The sequence below is a fragment of the Lepisosteus platostomus genome, chromosome 12, assembly GCF_059453375.1.
Source record: "Lepisosteus platostomus isolate fLepPlt1 chromosome 12, fLepPlt1.hap1, whole genome shotgun sequence".
NCBI classification, from domain to species: Eukaryota; Metazoa; Chordata; class Actinopteri; order Semionotiformes; family Lepisosteidae; genus Lepisosteus; species Lepisosteus platostomus.
The window spans coordinates 34,924,320-34,950,737 of record NC_142622.1 but is presented as its reverse complement, the minus strand read 5'-3'; the positions used below and the strand labels follow the sequence as shown (position 1 = coordinate 34,950,737).

At 36.7% G+C, this 26,418-nt stretch overlaps 1 protein-coding gene across 4 annotated transcripts; it reads right to left on the bottom strand.

Annotated features, from left to right (window-relative positions):
• Positions 1-328: 328 nt before the first annotated feature.
• On the bottom strand, positions 329-24,057 carry stm (starmaker). 4 transcript variants are annotated; one of them, XM_088601747.1, is made up of 16 exons: positions 23,933-24,057; positions 22,125-22,186; positions 21,023-21,055; positions 18,794-18,847; positions 18,349-18,393; positions 15,902-15,949; positions 13,255-13,299; positions 11,751-11,789; positions 11,132-11,176; positions 9,858-9,893; positions 7,241-8,872; positions 5,240-5,281; positions 4,993-5,031; positions 3,678-3,746; positions 1,658-1,747; positions 329-903 (listed from the first exon to the last, which is right to left on the bottom strand). In XM_088601747.1, the coding sequence occupies exons 1-15, from the start codon at positions 23,941-23,943 to the stop codon at positions 1,707-1,709; spliced, it is 2,241 nt and encodes a 746-aa protein (XP_088457873.1). In that variant the 5' UTR covers positions 23,944-24,057; the 3' UTR covers positions 329-903; positions 1,658-1,706. The 4 variants fall into 4 exon arrangements, with proteins under 4 accessions (XP_088457873.1, XP_088457874.1, XP_088457875.1 ...); XM_088601748.1 differs by having other exon boundaries at positions 329-899; XM_088601749.1 differs by lacking the exon at positions 3,678-3,746.
• Positions 24,058-26,418: the final 2,361 nt, after the last annotated feature.

Genomic DNA, 26,418 nt, shown 5'->3' with positions numbered 1-26,418 from the left:
TTTTGTATTCTTCATTTTGTTGTCTCAGTGAGGCCAAAGTAAAATTACCACTGTAAGCGGACAATAAAGTCAATTCTGAAAGTACAATTCTTTAGAAGAAATTAACACATCCATTTAACAAATATAATCGATGCATTCTGTATAAGTATATACTGTACATACATTTATAATCAATTACAGTATAAACCCAAAGCTAAAATGTGGCCCCAAGCCAGCATAAGACTGATGTAAGAAACCATTTGGCTATGTGTTTGAATGTTTTTTTATTTAGACTTACAAACGCAAATGTAATCTGTATTCATAAAACAAATTGCAAGTCCTTGGCCAGTTTAAAACTGAGTTTGTATATTTTATTCCATAAACAAAGTGAATTCGTTTCAAACACTCAAATACATTTTAGGAAGGTATGTACAGTACCTTGTCAGTAGGATTGTACAAATTAAAAGACACTATTCTCAATAGACACACTAGAAACCCTAGACAAAAGAGAAACCCTACAAATGTCAATCTAGTTTCAGTTTCATTCTGAAAGTCAGCATCTTATCAGTTGATTCTCTTAATAAGAAAGAATACGTCAAAATATTTCACCATCAAAAAGTAAAGGCAATCAAAATATATGGACAGGTTGACACAGGTTTGAGGAGGGAGCATAAAGGTTCTCAATATTGCTTACAGTAAATAAAATAAAGCGAGCTCAAAACAATGTACAGTATACCAGTAGTATAATAATGCATTTTTTCTCCATAGCCCTATGAAAATCCATCAGCCATTTCTCAATAGGAAAATTGAGTATTGAAATAATGGAGGCATTGAACAATTTTTCGGCTTTGGTGCAGTATCTTATGGGTTTAGATTGTACCAGGATCTCTTTACTCTTTTAGGTGAGTCTCGGCGTCTTTCTGTCTGGGAAAAAAAGCAAAATTGTCAACATTGTACAACACCAGGGCTAGACTGGAAGAGTTTTATTTACCACAGCGCATGCTTATAGATACATTAATGTAAAACAGCACACTCAGTGGTGTTACAAACAGTGGTGTGAGGTGAGGTTGTTTTCCTCTTTCCACTGCATATTCATAACGCAATTCTCCTTTTTTTCTTTACGTGAATGACAAGGAATCTCATGTGGATGCCATTGGAGAAACCCTCAAAAATGAATGAGATCTCTACAGGCCAGGAATAGCGTGGAAACCCTACATGCTGGGAAGCAGAAGGGCAGAAACAAAAACAGTTTCAAATGTCATTGTTTCAAATGACGGGTCAGATACTGTAAATCCTTTGTCTGCAAGTGTACAGTATATGTAATTAAAGAGGATTAGCAGCAGGTACAGATGCAGCCATTCAAAATGCACGGTACAAACCCGTACCACACGCAACTACCCACAAGCCACCGCAGTCCAACACGTTAAGTGATTGGCTGGCCAAAATGACCGACAGGGGCACTCATGTTGCATTGGTCAGTATTGAAAAGATTTAATCATTTAATCTCTTTCCTGTGCACGTTTTAATCTGATTAGTATTGAATATTTACATGGAATTTTTACCACTAAAGGGAAATTTTAGCAGCTGAGCATAAAAAGAAGAGGAGCATAACGCATCTGAAGGTAATTAATTTAGGAACATAAACATATTACTGTATGTTAACTGTACTGTACTGTACCTCTGGTTCAGTAGGAAAGCACAGAATCTAGCAGCATAACACTAGAACACTAGGAATTTCTTGGTGGGACTCTGCCCTCATCATCGGGACCTTAAAAAATAAAAAAAAATAAAGTATATTTCTAAAATTCAATGTAAGGTCATAAATGCTACATACATTATCAGACAATACTGTGTTTTTGCAATAATACATCATAATTGTAGCTTTCCATTTAACTTTATAATGATACTGTTTATCTAGCTGCCATTTGATATTTTGCGTAAATTAAAAGGAAGTTCTTTGGTGAAGTGTGGGAGGGATAGCAACATTCCTGACGTTCACTATCTCGCACAAATCTCTCTTTTTCTGCATTTCTATTTCATGCATCCATCTCCACCTTGCAGCTCCCCTTTGCTTAACTCTCTGAATGGGGGTGGAGCCTCCTTTTTCTCCTCCTTAACCAAGCAGGTTTGGCCAAAACCTATTATAAATTCAGCCATTTTCTAACTGCTTAATCCTGGTGAGGGTCATGGTGGTAATGGGCTGAGCTGGGCAGAACAGACTTCCCTTTCCCCAGTAACAGTCTCCAGCTCCAACTGGGGGATTCCCAGGCGCTGGGAGTCCCCCAGTTTGGATGGAATGGAATGCAATGGAATGGGAATGGAATCATCCCATTTTCTAACTGCTTAATCCTGGTGAGGGTCATGGTGGTAATGGGTGAGCTGGGCAGAAGAGTCCCAGTAACAGTCTCCAGCTCCAACTGGGGGATTCCCAGATGCTTCCAGGCTAACCGAGAGATATAATCCCTCCAGCATGTCCTGGGTCAGCCCCAGGGTCTCTTCTCAGTGGGCCTCACCAGATGCCCAGACATCCTCGGCTGGCTCCTCTCGAACCAGAGGGGCAGCGACTCTACTCCAAGGTCCTCCCGGATTGCTGAGCTCCTCATCCTGTCATGTAGAGTAAGCCGAGCAGCCCAACGGAGAAACCTCATTTCCTCCGCTTGTAACCCGCAATCCCGTTCTTTCTGTCACTACCCGAAGCTTATGACCATAGGCGAGGACGGGGACATAGATGGACCACAAAGCTAAGAGTTTCATCCAAAAACTCAACTCCCGCTTCTTCACCACCAGTACCAGAACGGTCCAGAGTCACATTACTGCAGGCGCTGTACCAACCCACTGGTCAATCTCAGGATCCCCTCTACCCTCACTAGAGACCTCGAGGTATTTAAACTCCTCCACTTGGGGCAGCTGTTCTCCCTCACCTGTAGAGAGCCAGACAGTCTTTCCCAGGAGAGAACCATGATCTCAGATTTAGAGGTGTTGAATCTCATCCCGACCTCGTCGCACTCAGTTGCAAACCTTTCCAGTGGGCACTTATTATGCACAAATACGCAACATAAATTCTTAAAGTATTTGATTTTTGGATGTCCTGATTCCTTGGAACATATTGTTGGTTCCGAATGAATTTTTTGACCATATGCTGCAACTGGCGTGCACATCACTGGACTGTGCCATTCTATTCGATTGGCTCCCTTCATAATGTGCAGGTGATTTTCTTCATTTGCTCTGTAGATAAGATGGCGTCTTCAATACTCCACAACAAATCAAGGGATGTAAAAGATCCCAACCATCCAACTTCTACCCCCTGCGCTCTGACAAATGGTAAAACGCCATTAAAGCACAGACCACCAGGCCTAAGAACAGCTTCTACCCTACTGCAGCGTGCATTCTTAACAGCTAACTGCAATGCCTCAGACTCAATGCACCTTTGCACTATGCACATTCTGCATGGACTGCCATGTTTTTTTCACTACAACATATTTTTTGTTCTCCAATGGTTGTATTATTTATTATGTTTTTAATGTACTGTCTACTGTGTATGTCCTGAGAGATCAGTGCGAATAAGAATTCCAATGTACATGTGCATATGGCAATAAACTTCTCTACTATTCCATTCAGTATTCAGTAAACTTCTTTAAAAGCTTGTCTTTGCAGAATGAGGGCTACTGTACTTGAAAGTATTTTTTAGTTTAACTTACCGGGAGTACCATGAGTACTTTCTGTACTGTGGACTGGTCTGTCTAGTGGATCTACTTGATCACTTGAATCTAATAAAGGAGAAACGACTCAGTAATCCATCAGCTTTTAAAACTTTTTAAAGTAAAACTGTTTGCTTGGTGGGATCTGTCAACACATATTTCTAAAATCCCAGTTACGAAGACTAATGAAAGCAAAATTTGAGTTACTGTTCATAGTCTTTCTTAATTTGTTTTTCAGTATCTGGATTCAGGTACAATATCTTTCCCATGTAGAGTAAGGAGCAGATTGAAGTAAGAGTGAAATATTCATGTAGTACATCACCCATTTATCTTTTGTCTCTCAGAAGTGCCCTGTTTTTATCTGAGAATAATTTGACTTCATCCTCTCCTGTTGTTTTTCAATGGTAAGATTGAAAACTCTTCCCATCTCTCTGTTGAGCTTTTAAATCTTTTGTTTTCTTTGCCTTGGCTTGCGTGTGATTAGATTTCTTTCTTTTCTCTCCTAGATCCGGTTTTTAAATTCATTTTAGTAGCTTTACAATGATGCTACAGACCCCCCCAACCAGTTGTGAAGAATTAAAAGGTCTTTTAAAAGGCAGGTTTCATCTTACCTTGGGAATTAATGTCACTGGTTTATTTCACAGTCTCTTACAAAATTAATGACGTACTTTTGACGTACAAATCTGTTACACACGGTGTCGCATATACAGTGGAAAAACACTAGTATCCATAACAGTTCTCAATGTTGAACTATTATAATGCTATAATTAACAACACCTTCTCAGTTAACCATTTTTGTGTGACCTTCTAATCTGATAGTATTAGATACAGTGTGTACTTTGTATGATTCTCTTTAGTCTTGTCCATTTCCTAAGTATTTATTATACATTTTTAGACAACTTTTCTGGCTTGGAAATCAACCAGGTTTTCAGTATTCATATAACTAAATAATCATATAGATTATGTAGATAATTCGTTTTGTTGTACAGTATCTACAGTATAATTACCACCCTGTATATACCCAGTCTTTGGAGAGGTAAGGCATTTGGTTGGTTTTGTAATGGTTTTTATTGCTTTGTCATTTTGCTACATTTTATAATGTAATACTTAAGAAATAAATTACATATATGTTATATATTTGTTGCAGTCTGAGGAAGGGCCTTCCAAAAGAGCATTTCAAAATGCACTGCGATTTCTCGTGTCCCCACACAAATTTGAACAACTGTTTTATTTTTATTTTAACCTAAAAACATCTTATCCTAACATGCCACTTGAAATACTGTATCTGTAAAAAATAGGAATCAATTCAACTAACCAGTAGAGTCTGTCTCCTTGCTGGCAGATTCTGTGTCATCTGAAACAAAAGATGCATGACCTGAAATGACCTGAAAAGATCTCATAATATCTCATTCTTTCACAAAAACGTGTTTTTTTATATATTTCATGTCACTTGGCCACTTTAAATACCTCATGATTTAGGGATAAGCTTAACAGAATGTTTTTTGGCATGATTGTTTAATGTTAATTTTTTTGTCATACAAATTTGTTTGTTGATCAAGTACCTTTTGATTCAGTCTCAGAGGTGTCTTCATCCTTGTCATCGTCTAAAGACAGCACAGAGAAAAATGCAATATGAACCGTTTATCAATCGCCTTTACACACAAACCAAAAACATTTCCCACATCCCACCTAAAATACCAACCACCTAAAATAAAGTATTTTCTGTGTAGAAATTAATTTCTTAACAATGGGTGCACATGACATCTTTATGAAATAGAAAATAAACTTTCATTTCTATAACATTGTATTTTTAGCAGTGAGTTTATTTTGTGATGAGTGGTCTGACCAGTTTGCACTCATTGCTGTTCCTGGCTGGCCTATGGAGTAGCTGGAAATGAGAAATTTTAGAAACTCAGGAACCTGGATGGAAAAAGGGATATACACTGCAAATAATATACTGTTAATTCAAAGGACTATTTTTGTATTACTGTGGGTATTCATGTGGGATGTGTACAGCAATTGATATTAATTCAAAGGACTATGGGAGATTTGGGGATTTTTGTAAGTATTCGTGTCTTTGTAATAGCAGTTACATTTTAATAACTTCCCAGATTCCCAGATCAGTTTGGGAAAACCTGAGTGTGGCAATATCATAATGCTAAGGTTAAACTGTAATGCAACAGGGTAACATCTGTGTTTCTTTTATAAATGACAGCTTCAGAATGTTTTATCTTGTGAGCAACCCTGCCAGTATATTCTACTCTACAATGGATCATATAAATAATTTGCAGTACATTGTAATCTTGGCTTGCTTAAACAGAGGATAACCAATGTTTTTTGGAACTAAATAATTTCCTCATCACTCTCAGACAGGCAAGGTTGATACGTTATAGAAAATAAAGAAGAATTGTGGATTTCTACTCTTCAAACCTTAGGGTTTATATCAGGAATCTGAGTAACAGGTTATGTAACAACAGATATTTGCAATAGCTAATATGTATGTTTGAATGAAGTTTGTTATAATTGCCTCGCATACGTTCCCTCCTGGTGCTCCAGTTTCCTCCCAGAATTCAAAGACATACAGTACTGGTAGGCTCATTGGCTTCTGGGAAAATTAGCCCTGGTGTGAGTATTTGTGTCTGTGTGTGTGTTTCTGAGTGTGTGTGTTTCACCCATCCAGGGTGTATTCTGTTTTATGCTCCTTGCATGCTGGAAGAGGCTGACACCCCCCTGACCTTAAACTGGATGAAGTGGGTAGAAAATGGATGGAGTAATTAAAAGTGATTTTGCTCATTCACATACTCTGTGAGTTCATTGTTCTGATAAAAAGCAACTATTCAACTATCACCTTTTTGTCTTTCACCGACATACGAGGGTTTTATACTGTATACGACAGTGTGTAGGAGTTTCTCTTCCCTTTATGATTCGTTCATGAAGTTTATAGGATTAAATTTATCAATATATTTTGAAGATGAAGAATACTTGAATTGGGTCCCCTGTGGTTTTGACTAAGACTAAAACAATTCAATTTCTTTAGCCTGTCAGAGTAGGACATTCCTTTAATCCCAGGCTTGTACTCAGTTGCCACTTTCTAATCTCAGTTTTACTTGTGTATAAAGGTCTTCAAATATTTACAATATTCTAAATTAGACCTTACTAGTGTATTGAACTATTTCATTTAATTACACTTTTTTACCTTTGATTTAAATTCTGCTTTCACTGTTTCAGGTAATATATCCTAGCATTCAGGTTGCCTTTTTTTTGTTTTCTTACATTGTTTAGACTAGATTGATCTGCTTGCTGCCTTAAGCATTTCTTTGTGCTCTCAATTCTGGGTTTCTAAAATACCCTAAAAAATAAATACAATTGTGGCACATTATAGCACTTCTGTATATGCTTTTTCAATTTTCTAATTTTGATTTTGCACCATGGTTTCTCATTAAATAGCTCTAATTTGGTTCGTTATCTTAAATGAACAGACACAGATGGGAATTACATTATATTATATAACTATTCCAGAATCTAGACAATCTGAGGACTGTCCTTGTCCTCAGTGGACTCACTGTCTTTATCGTGGCCGTGGTGATTGTCCTTGTCCTCACTCGACTCGCTGTCTTTATCATGGCTGCTGGAACTGTCCTTGTCTTCACTGGACTCGCTGTCTTTATCATGGCTGTGGGAACTGTCCTTCTCCTGACTCGACTTGCTGTCTTTATCATGGCTGCTGGAACTGTCCTTGTCCTCACTGGACTCACTGTCTTTATCGTGGCTGTGGTGACTGTCCTTGTCCTCACTGGACTCACTCTCTTTATCATGGCTGCTGGAACTGTCCTTGTCTTCACTGGACTCACTGTCTTTATCATGGCTGTGGGAACTGTCCTTCTCCTGACTGGACTCGCTGTTTTTATCATGGCTGCTGGAACTGTTCTTCTTCTGGGTCAACTCGCTGTCTTTATCGTGGCTGCTGGAACTGTCTTCCTGACTCGACTCGCTGTGTTTATCGTGGCCGTGGTGATTGTCCTTGTCCTCACTGGACTTGCTGTCTTTATCGTGGCTGCTGGAACTGTCCTTGTCCTCACTGGACTCGCTGTCTTTATCATGGCTGCTAGAACTGTCCTTCTCCTGACTCGACTCGCTGTCTTTATCATGGCTGCTGGAACTGTCCTTCTCCTCACTGGACTTGCTGTCTTTATCGTGGCTGCTGGAACTGTCCTTCTCCTGACTCGACTCACTATCTTTATCGTGGCTGCTGGAACTGTCCTTCTCCTCACTGGACTTGCTGTCTTTATCGTGGCTGTTGGAACTGTCCTTCTCCTCACTGGACTTGCTGTCTTTATCGTGGCTGCTGGAACTGTCCTTCTCCTGACTCGACTCACTGTCTTTATCGTGGTTGCTGGAACTGTCCTTCTCTTCACTGGACTTGCTGTCTTTATCGTGGCTGCTGGAACTGTCCTTCTCCTGACTTGACTCACTGTCTTTATCGTGACTGCTGGAACTGTCCTTCTCTTCACTGGACTTGCTGTCTTTATCGTGGCTGCTGGAACTGTCCTTCTCCTGACTCGACTCACTGTCTTTATCGTGGCTGCTGGAACTGTCCTTCTCCTGACTCGACTCACTGTCTTTATCGTGGCTGCTGGAACTGTCCTTCTCCTGACTCGACTCACTGTCTTTATCGTGGCTGCTGGAACTGTCCTTCTCCTGACTCGACTCACTGTCTTTATCGTGGCTGCTGGAACTGTCCTTCTCCTCACTGGACTTGCTGTCTTTATCGTGGCTGCTGGAACTGTCCTTCTCCTGACTCGACTCACTGTCTTTATCGTGGCTGTGGTGACTGTCCTTCTCCTCACTGGACTTGCTGTCTTTATCGTGGCTGCTGGAACTGTCCTGCTCCTGACTCGACTCACTGTCTTTATCGTGGCTGCGTTGACTGTCCTTGTCCTCACTGGACTCGTTGTCTTTATCATGGCTGTGGTGACTGTTCTTGTCCTTGTCCTCACTGGGCTCGCTGTCTTTATCGTGGCTGTGGTGACTGTCCTTGTCCTCACTGGACTCGCTGTCTTTATCATGGCTGTGGTGACTGTCCTTGTCCTTGTCCTTGTCCTCACTGGACTCGCTGTCTTTATCGTGGCTGTGGTGACTGTCTTTGTCCTCACTGGACTCACTATCCTTATCTTGGCTGCTTGTACTGTCGCTGTCTGCATTTACAGAAAATAAAAGGTCATGCCAAAAGAGACATTTTCTGAGTTTTTTGGAACCTACTATAAATACTTTTATACCCTACAATAAAACAATAGCTAAAAACATTTGTATACAGTACATCACACATTAAGGTTAAGTAGGCTATTATATGTACTTTAGTATTCTGTATAGTATCTTACCTTCAGAATTTTTAGAGATGTACTTATTTTTATTACTCCTTATTACCACCATCATTACTGTTACTGTTATTATCTTCTTCATCCCCTGTAACATCTGTGGGATCATAAATAGCTAAGCTTAATACCAGCAGAATAAATGGCTGGTTTTGGAGAGCAAATATTAAGTTTTCAAAATACATAGAATTACACACAATATCTTGCTTCAACTGTTAATTAATTTGCAAATTACTTAATCACCTTCAAGATGTCAGATTGCATTTTCACAACAGGTGTAACCTCAACGCTGCTGTTTAAACATTTACAGCATTTAAATGTTTTCAGTAGAGAACTAGAAAACATGTTTACTCAAACCTTGGTGTGAAGGATTAAGGTTCACTGTAGCTAACACACTTGCACCTGAACTTTCTTCAACTTCTATGAGCAGTGCTGCACAGACACAACGTTACTGGTCAAATGCAGATGAACATTTCGGGGCTCAATACGGATCATAAAACTGATACCTAGAGGATCATTTTAGTTAAAGGGTTACAAATAACATTTTTAAAATCTATTTGACCTCATAAAACATTATTAGAAAGTTAATAACCTGCTCACTGAGGATATTGAAATAAAGAATCTTTCTCCCATAGAAATTTTGAATTGTGTCATGTGACTGCAGCCATTCAGTTAATTTTGTTGTCGTCATCCATTTCACCCGCACTGATGTACTTTTCAGTCTTTATAAGGTATGACTAACAACCTCAATTCATTTCACAATTAATTTAATAAAATTGTATGATAATTAAAAGTTCTCTTCGCTTACCACTGGCGTCTGACTTCAAAGACTTCAGAGCCTCATCTGTAATACAAACCAACAGGATATTAGAGCACTTGTTCCATCAGACACCCCTTTCATGAATAAACTAGACATTTTACCACCTGTCCATTTTCTGATCCACTTATCCAGCACAGGGTCACAGGAGCCAAAGACTAACCCAAAAAGCAGCAGGACAAAGGCAGGATATACACTAGATGGGACACCAGTCTATCACAGGGGATACACAGACACAGACACACACACACTCACTCAGTCACTCCACGGCCAATTTTATAAAGAAGGCAATTTACCTACAATTATGGAATTTGGAATTCGGGGGGGAAACTGGAGCCCCCAGAAGAAAACCATGCTTACCTGGGGAGAACATAAACTCCTAGACATTTTAAGGATTAAAATCTCACCCTTACATTTGACCTAGATGGGGGACATTGTTCTTGAACAAAGAGTAAAGTGAATTTACACAAAATGCTACGGATACTGCCTTAAACAATAGATTTCATTGCAACATTTTTGAGTTCATTTAATTTATCTGTTTTTGCAAAAGATGTGTTGTTTTTAGTCAAGGCAGAAAAGTATGTCAGTGAAATACATTTTGTGAGAGGTGGAAGCAGTGGAAAATAAAAGACTCTCTCTTCTCCAGCTTACCAAGCATTAATCTTATCTTTTTTCAAACATAACATTTTTGAAACAGTATACAAACTAGAATAGCAATGCACCTCTATATTCAAGTAATCGAGATTCATTTAGTTATTAAAATGTCACAGTATTGAAATCCTGTCTGATCTTAGATGTCTGATAATTAGATTTTTTGGCAGCAGTTAGCCTGTGAACAACAGATGACGTAGTTGAAGATGAGAAGTATATTGGCACTGCATATGTTCTTAAAAATGGATTAACTTCTGTGCTAAACATCCCAATCATCAATTACAACTGCCACCCAACTTGTGCCATATAAAGATCATTAGTAGGAGAATAGTTTTAGATGAGAGACAAAAGTGATATAGAGAAGGGATCAGAGCCCCTTGTATTGACTATTGAAGGAACTTAATTATTCACCATGTGAGAGGCTATACTGTACTAAGAGTTGTGTGGAATGTAAGAAATGAAATAAGAAAACCCAGGGATCAAGTAAGTTTTCATGAGATCCTGAAAATTGGGTAGGCCATTTTCGTCGAAGAAACAAAGACTTCAATATGTTTAAGGATGAAGGACAATTGAATCACAATGATCAAAAACTAGAATCAAAGAAAAAGCATTACCAATTGAATTTTCTTTGGACTCTGAAGTATCTTTATCTTCAGGCTCTGAGGGAAGAAACACCATTTAACATACTAGGGAACAAGTAATAGGTTTATTCCATGCTGAAAAAAAGAAGAAAGAGAACACAACGTTTCGGCCGTGGAGCCTTCTTCAGCATGGAATAAACCTATTACTTGTTCCTTTGCAGCCTACGCATGCTGACGCAGCTACCCACCTGAACATTTAACATACTAGATGACTGAGATCCACATTAGCTTCTAGCTACAGTATAACAGTAGTCTGCTTTTAGCAAATGAACATACAGTATCCACACAAAATTGTCCCACAAGCTCTGATTTTAGTACAATGGTTTAAGACAGAACATAGGACAAGTAAATGGAGGTCTGAAACATCATTACTTTTTCACTCTAACTGTCTAGCACTTTTTTACTCATGTCACAATTTATGCTCATTCCTATAATATCTAAAATCGGGCTGGAACCCATAGACTACATTGAAGTTTGGCCTTATTATCTTACCCTTAGAGGCAATCTCAGAAGGATTACAAATTATTTCAACTCACAGTGGCTTTGTACAGTAGATTATCAGAATACTGTACCTATATATATGTTAACTTACCTTGGGAATCATTTCCTGCAGAGTCTGATTCATCTGTATCTACAAATACAGAAAAAAAGGAGTTTACTGTGTATTGTACTGTAAATCTTCGAAAATGCTGTACTGTGTTAAATCTAAATTTAAACCAGAGTAGAATTTTATTTTAAATCCGGAAAAACTAACTCTTTGACTGCTCTTTGTGATGGATTAGTCATTTTCTGTCACATTTAAAACAACATAATTAAGAAGATAACAGTTCATATCATTCTGATCATACAATGATACACTAACCTTGCCTTCATGAATACTGTATTTGGTTACTCTCAGGTTACATAAAGAGCCATTATCAGAGCAATCTTTCACAGAATGTAAAATAATATAGAATAATATTGTTCTGATGAATGGCTTGACATTAAGCTCAATAGCCACCCAGTTCTTGAGTTTCACAGTGAGAAGATTCCCAGTCACCACACCTTGTCATAAAGTCTCTTCTATCCATTCACTGAGGAATGTATATGAATATAGCATAGTCACAGCTGTATTACAGGGGCAACTTCAAGTCCGGTGACAATTCGCAGAGAAGCTCTTGAGATCTTCCATTCAACTGTAGATATGCTAAATAAGGCCTATAGTTCATTTTAAAGCACTGCTCAGTGTCTTAAGGAAGGTTACAAAAGATGCTGAGGTGCCTATTGGCTGATCTTGTTCTATCCCTGTCACTGGTGGGGACAATGTCGGGAGCTTGGTTAATCTTAGGTTCTCATTGATTTGATTCCTGTGGTTGGTTGCTTCTGTATCTGTTTTTACAAGCTGGCCACCCTTCATGCCTACTTCAGCTATAGATCACTGCCCACCTGTCATCAGCCCACTGGACCTCTTAATCTTTTTCTGTCACCAGCCTGGCTTTCTGCAGCTTCAGAGCTTCCAAAGCAAGAACGCAGAGCTTCGGCCAGCATTGTTACAACTCTCTGGCAGAAGGGTCAGAAGTACTGTACCAGAAGTACTGTACATTACTACAAGATGACCAGCTTTTTTTTTCGATAGTCCAGCTACTCACATCCACTGCTATCACATGAAAAAGCTAAAGAGAGTCTTGGGGAGACGTTGGGTATTTTAATGATCTCGCTCTAGGGGTGATTTTGTTTGCTCTGTTCAGAGTGGCTCCAGTATCAGAATTCTCAGCTAGCTACCATTCCTCAAGCAGTGACTCAAATTATTGACGCCATTGTACAAGGTCAAACCCCCACGGAGTCAGGAATCTCACTGCCAGCAGCCAAAGTTATTTTATCCTTACTTGTCTGTGTGGTAGAGAAACAGTTTTTGTAGCTAATGAACTTTTTGTATTAAGGTTGTTTTCTTGCCAGGATAGACTCTGGTGCCCTTTGCTACTTTGTACTGGATAAAACAGTTAAGAAATGGATGGATTGATAGATTTTCTGGTAAATTTCCAAGCATTAAGTGTTCATATATCTGTTTGTGCTTTTAATCTGTATATACAATATAGTATAAAGCCTTAAGATCTTACCTTTCTTGTCTTCATCTGATTTCTCTTTATCTTCCTTTGTTTCATCTGCAGAATATATTATTTCATGTTATGAACATCTCAATAAAACGTTAAATAATATGGGAGGTACTTTTCAACTAAAGAAAAGGGAAGCAGATAACTGAGTATTCGGATAGTCAGAAGAAATCAAATAAGAGAGATGAGAATTTCTCATCTCAAGTTAAACATTAATACACAAGTTAAAGGAAGCAAAGCTCTCAAGCCGGGAGCGAGGAAGATTCAAAGGCAAAAAGCCCAGAGATACTAAACATTTTAACCCAAGGAGCTACTTCAGTTTAAGAAAATAGAGAATTGAGCACACCTATGAGGTAAAAAGTCAAAATTAAGCATAGATTAATTTGAACAGTATGCAATTCATTACTCGGAGAGGTATAGTCAAAGCAAAGTTTTTGAAGTTGATGTTTTTGAGCCTTAATATACCATATGTCAATTAACATCTCTTATTTAGAACTTCATGTTGTAAAATTCATTTTTCCCATTTGGTGTTATGGTGCTTTATACCTTTCAACAGTGGTTACGTTTTTTCTTATTCACACACTTAGAAAACCAAAGTTTAAAGTCACCATAAACTATGGGTTTATGAAATATTATGGACAACAGCTACTTACAAACTGTGTTGTAGGACAATGTAGCAGCTACAAAAAAATGGCTAAGCACTGAGCAACCTCAAAGTCATTCTTTTAGAAATGTCACAGCCTTAAAATGTTTTTGGAAAACGCTAAAAGATTGTTATTGGTATTGCCTGTACACGTCGTTGATAAACAGAAAAACACCAGAAAATGTTAGTATCATGAAAGAACTAATTGTGAATACTAAGTAACCAGTTTTTGCAAATACCCAATGTTCAATGCCGTACACCTAAGAAAACAGATTTTTTTTTACAATTTACAAAGATTACTTTACAAGGTTTTAGAAAGCGATATTAGATTAGATTATTATTAGATTGTCTACTTTTGTTTTTATCTCTTTTATGTTCAAGGCCCTGAATCCTTCCATTTCTCTTCTGACCTGATGTTTCAGCAGACTCTTTGCTCTCAGCAGACACATTAAGTGCTCTGGTGGTTTCTGTCAGAAAAAACGATTGTTTGGCGTGAACCAAATTAACATCCATTTACATCCATTGACTTGTATGTCTTACAAGTTGAATCCCTTTCATCGGTGTCTAGATCAAAAATGAGTGTTACTTTTGTCCCATTTTGTAATTGGTCTGTGAGTGCTATTTCTGTATAATGCTATAATTGGATAATACATTTGAATTTTTGTTATACAAAATTCTTTTCCCAAGCAATGCATGAACCTGGGTGGCATGGTGACACAGTGGTTAGCATTGTTGCCTTGAAGCTCTGGTCCCCCGAGTTCAGTTCCGGACTTGGGGTGCCAGCTGTGTGGAATTCGTATGATTTCCCTGTGTTTGCATGGGTTTACATCAGGTGCTCCAGTTTCCTCCACAGTCCAATCATGTACTGGTAGATTAATTGGCTTCTGGGATAAGCTCTGGCTCCCCAGTGACCTTGAATTGGATGAAGAGGACGCATAAACTTGGCAGCAACTAAATATCTTAAAATGTCCACCTCTAAGACATTAAATGTTTAACACGAAACTTCTGAGATGAAATAAAAGGGTGATTTTTGCTATTCCAAGTTATTATAAATTAAATGATAGGACTAAATACCTTTCTTTTGGGCCAATCTGGCCAAGCACGCCATAGGGCTTGGGGAATTAGCAAATCAAATCCATCCAAATCGTTTGGGAATTCAAATCCAATGAAGTTATGCTTGAGCTTTAAAACATGCTAGTAAGGGCTCATGTAGAATACAGTGTTCAGTTTTAGGTACTATGCCTCATAAAAAATAATATTGCCATAGAAAAAGTTAAAAGAACCGCAACGTTTCCTGGTCATGCACAGACATGTTGTGGGAGCTAAATCTCTTCAGTCGAACAGAACAGACTAAGAGGATATTTGATCCAGGTATACAAGGTGTAAAGATACAGAAGGTTCAACACAGGGAATGTTTCACACACAGTAGTGAAAACAGGATGCATATTTGAGTCATAATTGGAAACTGAAGGAGGAAGACAGGGAATAGGAAACAGTTCTTCACTCAAAGAGTATCTAGGACCAGTTCCCAAGCCAAGTGACTGAAGCCCAAACTCTGGGACCTTTAAGAAACACCTGAACAAACATTTAAATTCATTTCGCTACTAATCTTCTGAATGAGGATGTTGGTCTGAATTACTGATCTCATTTTGCATCTTCTATGTTCTTGAATAGCAATGTAATGGCATAAGACCTTAGTAATGTAAAAGCTTAGGGTTTAATGCTACACTGATTTTCTAAAAAGGTTAGCTAAGTTGCAAAATACATACTGCATCAGTTACTGTTTTTCAGTTTTTCAGGGTGTATCTGTGTCTGAAGGTGTTCAATATATCATATATAGTTTATATATAGTATATACAGTATAAGCTATATATTGAACACTACAGGTGTTCAATATACAGTATGTTTTACTTGTAACTTGAACTACATCTTACATGCAACCTCTCGTTTTCCATCATACAGTAAATTGAACATGTAGGCAATATTTTACCAATAAAATAATTACTCTACCTTTAGAGCTGTCATCACTGGATGTTGAAGAGCCATTTGAGTCATCCTCTGAAAGAAAAATAATCTGGAATGAGTTCCCTGCACTAACATCATCAAGATCACTTACAGACAGTGACAAAAATGGGCAATCACATCCAATTAAGTACTGGAGAACATAAACTCTTCATTAAGAGTAGGGATGCTAAAAATATTTTTTTTATTATATTTGTTTATTATATTTATTAAATGAACCGTTTTAGAAATCTGCAAAACATACTGAGGCAAAGTGTTGTGAAGGGTGATATACAAAATAAAATGGTGAATTGATTGATATTATCAGATCGTTCAAAAGTGAAACAAAGTTTCTTGATTTAGAAGATCTCAGATAAAAAACTGCAAACTGTTTGCATCCATTCAAAATTCCAATTAGTTCAAACTGTAAGCAAACTGAATGGCATTTTATTTACAACTTTTCTTCCCTTCTTTTCTGTGTTTTTTAATAATTTTTCTAATGGAATTCATGGTTGTAGAGCTTGAGGAGTCTATACATTCTGAAGATCTGAAATTCTGAAAGTCTGAAAATTCCAAATGAAATGCTTAGAATCCAACAGAAACCAATTTTTTATTCTTAATTAAATTAATTCAATGCTTAGAGAATCTTCAACAAATAATCATTATCAGCATCTTTAAAAATGAAATATTTAAAAAAAACACCTAAAATAAAAATAGATTTATGGCAAAATGTATCCATTCAGTTCTAATCGATAGCTTGCTAGTATGCTTAATTAATTAGTACACATGCTTAATATTGCTATTTTGGTGGGAATGTAATTTCTTGTGAAGCTGTATTTTGGTACATTGTTTTCAATGTTGTGTCAGTATGGTTATTTTCATTTTGTTTCATTTCCAAGCAATACATTCAAAAATTTTGACAAGACTTTTCCTATAACTAGATTACACTGCATACTGTAAGCATTAGTTAGAAAAAAATAACCAAAATTTGCATCTACAGTTAATAATAATAAAAATAATAATAACAGCATCACTTTATTAACCCTTTACAATTTATTGCATTAGGAATTATCTTTTCGCAGACCCCAGCTTGCTCTCCATGAGACACACAGACAGGGAAAGAGGGAGAGCACAGGGTCAGCCATTGTACAGCACCCCTAGAGCAGTTGGGGTTAAGGGCCTTGCTCAGGGGTCCAACGGAGTAGGATTCCTTTGCCAGCTGTGGGATTTGAACCGGCAACCTTCCAGCCACAGGCGTGTTTATGACCTCTAACAGCTTTTTATTAAAGCATGAGACGTCTAAAATACTGCCACCCTTCCAAAATATCACGTGCGTGTTGATGTAAATTGGAGGTAAATGAGAAATGAAAACCACTTTTTGGCATGGAAATATTTGAAGCTGTGAAATTATTGAGCCCAGTTTCCATCACACTGTAACTTGGTGAATTTGTGGTGTTACTGGAGGTATCCAAGTTACCCGAAAAACAAAAAACAAAAAACAAATGACTGTCGGTTCAAGGCGAAGTTTAACAATAGCTTCATGTGTTTAATCCTTTGTGTCATTAAAAGAAAACCTTCATACAATGGTTACTACATGGCTCCAGGAGTTACCACCTTCATACTGAAACAAAAGAAAATCTTCTCTTATACTGTACATTCCCAAGCTTAAAGGAATGTCATATTGTGACAGGCAAAAAGAACTGAACCTTTTTAGTCTTGAGCAGAAAGACTACAAGGGGATGCAATTTCAAAATGCAAGTTATTTCTTCAGAATCAACAGTGAAATGCAAACCAGTGGGAACTATATGGAAGTGTATATGATAAACCAAATACAGGAGGCGCTTATGCTAAGGGCGTGTGTGAAATGTGAAACAAACTTCACAGCCTTGCTGATGGAGCTGATACTCTGATTTCATAGAAGGAAAGGTCTGGGTCAATCAGCTACTTACTACCAAACAGGTTGAATTGGCTGAATGTCCTCTAGTTAATGATGTATGAATGTAACCTTCTTGTGTTCTTAAAAGACAGCCATTTAACACAATTTGCCAAGCAGGAAAAGTAACTGGAACTGACTCAAAGTTTCATCCATACAGTATATCAAATACCTTGGCTTGTCAGGCCTGGTCTTGAAGAGTCAATGACTGGTAAGCATAATACTGTCGGTCACCTTTAAATCATATACTCTATTTGTTAGTCTTAAAATCGGGAAAATGTTTAAGTATATGAACAATTAAGCTAGCTTTTTTTTCAATTAAGAGGGAACACTGGTCCTTGAGGTCTGAACAACATAAAGAGGTTTGTGGCCTCAAATTACTTAATGGAATACTGACTAATGAATGACTTTTCAGCTTGCAACACCACTGGCTGAATGTTTGATGCATCTCAGATTTAAAAAGAAAGATCCTAAGGATCTTGATCTAATAGATAGGATTAAAGTAATCTGTTGTCATACTCACCTTTTGTTGTTTGTTCACTGGAGGAATCTGATGTTTCTCTGAAACCTAATGAAGAAAAGGTGCTTTACAAATTGTGGGATTTTTTGCTCTTCTCATTTTGATTTCCAAAGACTCAAAGTCAGCCGCTGTATTATATCATATTTAAACATAATAATCATTGAATAGGAAATAAATTCCATGCTGATCAAATTAACTGTCTGGATGGCTTTATTTTAGAGTCTATAAAATTACATAGTGATTTATTTTTGCAAACTGACAATTAAATCAGAATATTTAAGTAATAATTGTCAATTTAGAAAAGCAGTGTGAAGTGACTGAAACAGCAGTATTCACCACTATTTCTTATATATTACTGACAACCAAATATTCTGTTCGGCATGAAGTTAGTGCTTTGTGCCATGGTATTGTATCACAATATGTTGCCCATAAGAAGACTGATACAGACCTACTGAGACTGAAAAGTCAGTACTGTCTGTTGAGGTATCAGCATCATGGTCACCTGGAATGACAAAGCATCAAACAATTTTTAGTATTTCCCACGGCATCTTATACAGTATCTGTCGTTGTACAGTACTTGGATGATAAAAATACAAACTATGAAACCCCTAGACAAGCACAGAAGCCCATAAGCAACAGAAAAAATAAAATAAAAATAGGCAAATTCTATGCTATACAGTACATAATGTTTGGGGTTGCATGTCAGTAGTATGTATAACAATAACTTCATATATTTCATACACATAGAGTTCCTAAAATTAAACAATTCACAATAATTAGAAACTAGATTTAATCCTGAGCCCTTAAAGTACAGTACTCGGACCTCAGAATTCCACTGAGCACTGTGAACTTTTATTGCAGTGAACATGGGCTCTTAATTTTGATCACGAAAAAAAAACATACTGTTCTGTTGAACATCAGTTCCAAATATGGTCTTTATTGGATTTTGTTTCTTTCACTTTCGTGTAATTCCAGCTAAAATGAACTGTTATTCCAATTCTCCTTTTATGATGATGTTTAATAGCAGTGAATGTTGATTTCACTATATTTCAATATAGGGTAGCTGCTTTATTTTGTGTGATGGTGTACAATAAATTGTATGCTGTCGATTTTGTTACTCCAAATTAAACTGTACAATTTTGTTTTAATAAAGAATCATGTAAATGTTCAAAGTAATATAAGTAAATGAAGAAAACATAGTTTATATTTCATATTTTTTGTTTTCAGCAAATCGTGTTTTAAGAAGTCATTTGATGGATGTGTAAATCTTTTAAAATAAAGAAGCATCTTAAATTAATTTTTTTAATTAAATTTGTGAGGCGATGGTGAAAAGCCTGCTCAAGTATTTATCCTCAGGCATAACAGTTTTTTAGTTGCAGGCAAGACACAATGTGGCATAGTCATAAATCAGCAATTTATTCATCTGAAGCCCCAAAGGTCTAATTTGTGGGCATTTTACAATTGCAAAGATGCATTAAGTGTATTCCTACACAGACTCAGCCAATAATTAAAATGCAAGGGCATTAGAATAGAATTCTGTGTGGCCTTTGATGGTGTAGACTAGAGCAATGAAATTCTAGACATGCTGAACCTGGAGAAAAGGCACCCACTGTTACTGTATGTGCACCTCAGCCAGCCTCTACAGCTGTAATTTCTTTGTATGGGGAAGGTGCAAACAAGTTATTAGAATCCGTGAATGCTTATTAATACTGAAATGCTTTTATGAACGTTTTGCGTATACCTCAACAGGTCAATTATGAATTACTTCACAAAAGTTTGCTTTATTCTACTATTGTGAATTACTTCAGGGCAAACATTAGGACATCGAGGATAAAAATAGAAATACTACCCAAAAAGTACAGATAAGGTTATTCAAAAGTCCACATAATGTCTTTTGAGTTATAGAAACAGACTTTAATGTAGTGTACATCATACCATCTCAAATAATTGTATAACTAGGGTATTTCATTATTTTCATATATTTCATATTCATATTAGATGTTGATTTTGTTTAATGTCTAATTTAATGCAGCCTCAGCTTTGTACAGGCCATCCAGATCTTGTGGTGTTTAGAATTCTAGTTTCCAAAGTTAAATTAACTTTTATTCAAAACATTTTAAGTTAAAAAAAAATCTTGGACATAGACACTTTTTTCACTTCGATTCTTTTGTAAATATCTAGGGAATCAATATAAACTAGATGATTATCAAAACCAGCCAAACCAACCAAATAATAAATATACAGTCGATATTAATGTCTCTTTAATACTAAAACTATGGGACTATAATACCAATACCTGTTGTTAATTATCCTGTTAGAATATCCACCACTGAGGGCGTGGGTCAGCACTTTTGAAATACACTGTACGCCAAATAGCAGTGCTGACCAAATCCAGTTCTTAGTCTGCTGGTTTTTATCTGTAAATCAGTGGAGATCTAAGGAAGAAAATGCTAAATATGACCACCTAAGCAAATTATTTCTTTGGTTATATCAGTGACAACTGGAAACCCATATAATTAATGAAGGCTTGTTCTAGTATCATACTGTCAGATATCACACCATATTTTACACAACAGGCAATGGAGAACTTGCCAAATTTATTGTGCTGAAATATAACATGGTTTCAGATAGTGGTATTCAGAAGATGTACAAATCTGACAGACACATGCATACCCACCATTTAGATATTTCAGCAACACCATGGACCTATCTGAAACAAAATAACAGGAACTTTACCACAAAAACCACAATTATCCAGCTTTTTAATTGTGAAGACAAAGATACTTTTCCAGGAAAAATCCTATTGTTAAAATGCATTCAAAGGGGCTACAGGAATGAATAGTGGTTATTTTATTTAATATATCATTTACTTAAGGTTTATCTTGATGTTATAGTTTATTATACCTAATGTATTTTCGAAACAATATTAGCATATCAGTCTTTACATATGGATTAAATCTTGCCATAATTATCCTTTCCGTTTGTGAACAAACAATAAGATAAGTTTAGAATTATTGAATGTTTTACGCTAAAAATAATAAAAGAAGAGTGGTGGAGAAGATGGAATCACCCTGTAACCGTGTCACTCTCAGGGGTGATACCACAGGGGATGTCTAAACGCTGCCAGTTTGGAAATGAAACTGCCCTGAAGGCCCAATTGCCATGGAAACCCCCACAAAAGGACACTCTAGCAAGGCTTGAGTTCATTCACAAATAAAAGAAAGTGCGCCTGAGAGGCACAATTTAGATTTTAACGTCAAGAGGGAAGTGGTATAGAAGTTAATTCACATACAAGGTGCACATTAACTAAGCACATAGAAAGAGCAAACTTTTTTGGGGGGTAATGGTAAAATAAATTATTTGAAAAGTGATAATGTACAGTATGAAAACAATATGCTAAGCATGATATTAAGAAGATGAAAGGGTAAATTGTTACAGAAATTGCTCTGCCGCAGTAAGCAGATTGAAGATAATCCTCCAACAATGGAATCTGAGGGATATTTGAAAATTAAAAAAAAAACAAAGTAAAACTTAAAATTTCCATTTCAAATGAGGGTAAAGTCTGAGAATCTGACATTGGTCATCCATTGCTGAATATTTAACCCAGAAATACATTTGATTTCTAAAGTATTGTAACGTATTTGAAAAATAAAATGACTGACAAACAGAGTCAAAGCTAAGGACATCAATGGTGTTGCCATGAAAACACAGAAAGGGAGGAATTTAAAACTGATAATACTTGAGCAAGGGACTGCTCAGGTGAATAAAGGATATCTTACCATCCGTAGGTGCAGAAAAAACAACAGCCACAAGTGCCAGAGCCAAAACGACAAGCAGAGTGCTAAAAAATATTAAAGAGGTGGGTGAGACTTAAATGACTTTCAGGAGAAAAACCCTGAGAAATGAAATTAGCTCCATAAAATGTCAAGGCGGACTTCATTGCCACTTTTCGCTCAAACTGTAAACTGCTCTTTCAGCTGCAAAGATCTGATTTCAATCAACAAATAATTCTCAAAATATAAGTGTCGCTTGGGAAACCTTTTCAAAACAACCTTAACTACCACCAGTGGTAATTATTTAAAATTTGCTTTGTTATATGAATGGACGGAAGGCTACTGGAGAGGGTAAATTATAGGTAAGGTGAATTACATTAAGCATTGTCTAGAAGCATCTCCAAATTCATTATGTCACTCTGGGCCATTTAGATATTATGATTTGTATTTCATGTACAATAGGAAGCTTTAACAATAAGGGAGATTCACAATACAAACACAACCTCTCTAACAAAACATCTCTAACCTCTTATACATTTAGAATAATGCACAACAGAAAAAACATAAATGAATTTACATTAATGCACATTGCAAGTTAAAATGCAATCTTGAGCTAGATGGACTGATGTGAAATAGCATCTATTTTATTTTTAAATCAAAGAGCTATCATTTCCTAACATATTGCATCTCTGTGTTCATCTGGTTTGCATGATTCTGAAGAACATCTTAAAAGTATCATTGTGTTGCAATAAAATGTACATTCCAGAGAGGAGCTGGGAATTCAGCGAAACAAGTGCTTTGGAGCTCATGAACAGAGAACAGTTAAAGTAAGTCCTGTTTTCCTTTATAAAATCAGTATATTGTTTCATGTTATAATTCTGGCTAACATGACCTATTGGCCAAAATAATATAATAACAATATTTTCTGTGCAACATGAGTTATAATATTACTAGAATTCAATGTAATACTAGGAAATAAACTATTGTATTTATCAAGAGTAAATTAATCTACTGTACAATTCCCCAAAATAATGTTTCTTGGAAGCCTGCTTTCAGACTTAATTTAGATACAACAATGCTAATTGCAGAAGAATCAGCATCCAGTAAAAATCCCAAAGAAGTCAATGATCCAAGAAAGTAAAAAAAAAACATTCCAGAAAATGCATTTGCAAATCAGGTAACTGACAACTCAGCCACTATCTTTCCCTCCGTAAAGAGACACAACGTCAAAACCACATATTAGACCTTAAAGATTTTTGATCAGACTGAATATTTTCACAACCCGTCTTTGCTTTGAAACTCACCTTTGGTCTAACTTTTTATTTTGTATTCTAAACTTAACATCATATGTCAGAACATCAAACACATTCTGAATAATCTTCTTTCTTGTTAAGATGCAAGAGTTATTTCTCATTCAGTACACTCTTCTCTCTTCTATAATTCCTGATGGTGTGATATTAATATATGCATATAATTAATGTTTTTGTGAAACCTATTGATACATGTTGCTCTTCTGTAGATTGGGATAAGAAGGAAAAGTAACTAAAATGAAATTCAAAACAAGTTTATGTCAAATCATGGATGTTTATCTTATGATACAGCAAGTCTTTTGACAGTTAATCCGATAAAGCAAGGTATTTCAATCCCAATGTTATGTTCAAATTTTTCACATATTCTCCTACAGTTAGAACAGGCTATTAGCATCAATTTTAAGTCAGCACTTTGTATCAGGTGACTGATTGCCAGAGACTGTCTCAGCTAGTACTCTTCGAAAGTTACAAAAACCAATCTAGAATGAACCTCTTTTCACTTACCGGGATTGCATTGTGTCAGGAATATTAGTAACCAAGCCTGGGCAGTACACAGGAGCTTTTTTGTCCTCTTTGACTCTTAATCTTTTCTGGATAGCAACCAATGGGTTTTATAGCTTTTCTGCTTCCTCAGCGGAAAAGGGGCCGGGCATATATGACGACATGCAAGCGTAACAAAAACCTTCTAAGGTTACATTAATTAAAACAGGGTTGAGGCTGTGATCTTTTACCTTTCAAGTTGTGTGAGAAGTGTTTTTAGTGCTTGAAATGGCACTTGTAAGTTAAGACCTAGTTGACCCAAGACAATATACTGCATCAGAAAATGTATGTAATCCATGATGTCACTTTTCAGTATCCTTTACAAGTGCATTGTCTTCCTCTTGCACAGTTAACACACCGAAAAATACAACCTCCCTGGAATTTTACTGATATTCCACAGGTGATGGTCATGGTTTAAATATTACGTTGTCGGGGCACAGTGCTTGAGAAAATCCAGGTAAACAAGTGAATAAATATTGCGAGTCTGTGTTTAGTTCAGGTCCCACCTAGTTTTGTTTTTTACTGTAATTGTATTTACAGAGCTGCGTTTTGTATCACAATAGTCATTGATTTGAAAACTATGCTGACTCACGGGCAAACCAGAAAAACTGGCAGCTGGTTTTACCCATAATGCATTGTTTACGATTCTTTTGAATAATAGAAATAATTTAGTTTTCCACTTCTTCTGTGTGAGCAAAAGCAAAGGCAGCATTGTTTTCCTTTTGCGGTACAGAAGGTGATTGGTTTACTGCAACTGCAGTAAATGTTCCTGAAAACAGTTCAATGTGGAACATATTTACTCCAGTTAAAGATGTGTCACCGAAGTTCAGATCTGAAATATCTGTAAAATCGCTTGGGTGACTGAAGAGTGACATGATGTATTCAAATTTCTCACTGCTTCTGTGGCCATTTTTTTTGCCTCGTGACTTTAATAACTGTGAAATGATCAACTTTCAGAAAAGTGATATCAGGCAGAAAGTAAAGCAGAAATCAAGCTGTATCAGCAGCTGCAGCAGGTACAGTACATAACATGAAATGGACAGAAATAGAAGGCCAACAAAAACTGTGATATGGGCGTAGAGATTTGCAACTGAGATCAAGTGTTTTGTTTTTTTACCACATGAAGGTGAAGGTGTGTGTTTGTGAAGGTGTTATGTTTCCTCCTTTGTGACCTTGCTTGTATCAGTTCACGTCTGTCCCAATTTGAGGCAAGACTCAAATACATGCGTTTCTCTCTTCCCATCTTGATTAATGTACTGCGGTGCTTACTGATGTATCCAAATGTGTCCTTAATGTCCCACGCCTTTGGCACTCACCCTGTGTGAAGTTTAATCCAAATTGCGTGAATTCATGAAAATCACTCTCTGGATTCCTCTGGAAGAAAATTCCAAATTCTGTAACTGGCGTCCCATCCATGGTGTACCCTCTCCTGCACCCATTGCTTGCTGGGATACATTGGTTGCTCCCTTGCCAACCTGAACAAGCAGAGACACACTCACACCAGGGACAATTTTACAGAAGGGACCTCATCAGAGAAATGTGATAATTAGATTAATGAGGTGCAAGAGATGACCAGTCCTCTACCTCCACACACTTACTGTATATGTGAAATGATAACCAGTAAGTTCAAAATCTATAACAATAAATAAAAATATAACAATAACAATAAATACAAATATTGATAAGCAGGCATAGGTCTTTACTGGGATAAGTCTGAAGGAACAGCGGAAAGCCTACGGTAAGATGCCTCCCTTTGGATTTGTTACCTTCTATCAGCTCTGAAAAATTAGGTTTGAATACTGGTAAATCAATTATTTGCAAGTCAGTCAGCACTTTCAAATCTTGTCTTAAAACCCGTATTCCAACTTTTAATCATCTTTAATTTACTGTATTTGGGTATATCTGTTTTATTGATTGTTTCATTTGTAAAATAAATCTCTATGTAAAGAAAGGATATTATTATTATTATTATTATTATTATTATTATTATTATTATTATTATTATTATTATTATTATTATTATTATTATTGCAATCACCAAAAGTGTAGGCAAACTGACTTAGTTCACGTTGCGTATTTTAATCAGTACATTTTATTTTTAGCACCAGCTTCAGCTTCTTGTCCATGTAGTGTGACATTACCATTGCTGACATATGCACCCTAACATAAATTTGATCTGCTTCTGCTCCATGTAAATAAAAGAAAACCCCTGAGGTCTGTTGTCTCATTACTGAAGGATGAAGCAGAGTTTGCCCAAACAAAGACTGTTCTCATTGGTAACCCTTCACCTAAGAGAGCGGTGACATCTTAATTAGCAGCTATTTGTTACAATCTGTTCATGTGATCTGTGAAGCACGGGCAGATTGATCTAGATCTATCTAACACTAACCTGATTAGTAGAGGTTGTATTCTTATACCAAACTCCACTTCGAAGTCACTGGGTGCAACAT

Coding starts and splice junctions, on each gene's coding strand:
- stm (XM_088601747.1), bottom strand. Junction 15,950..18,348: donor CAGTGAACAAACAACAAAAG/GTGAGTATGACA, acceptor TTTTTCTTTCAG/AGGATGACTCAAATGGCTCT. Junction 5,282..7,240: donor CCACGGCCACGATAAAGACA/GTGAGTCCACTG, acceptor TGCTGTCTTTAG/ACGATGACAAGGATGAAGAC.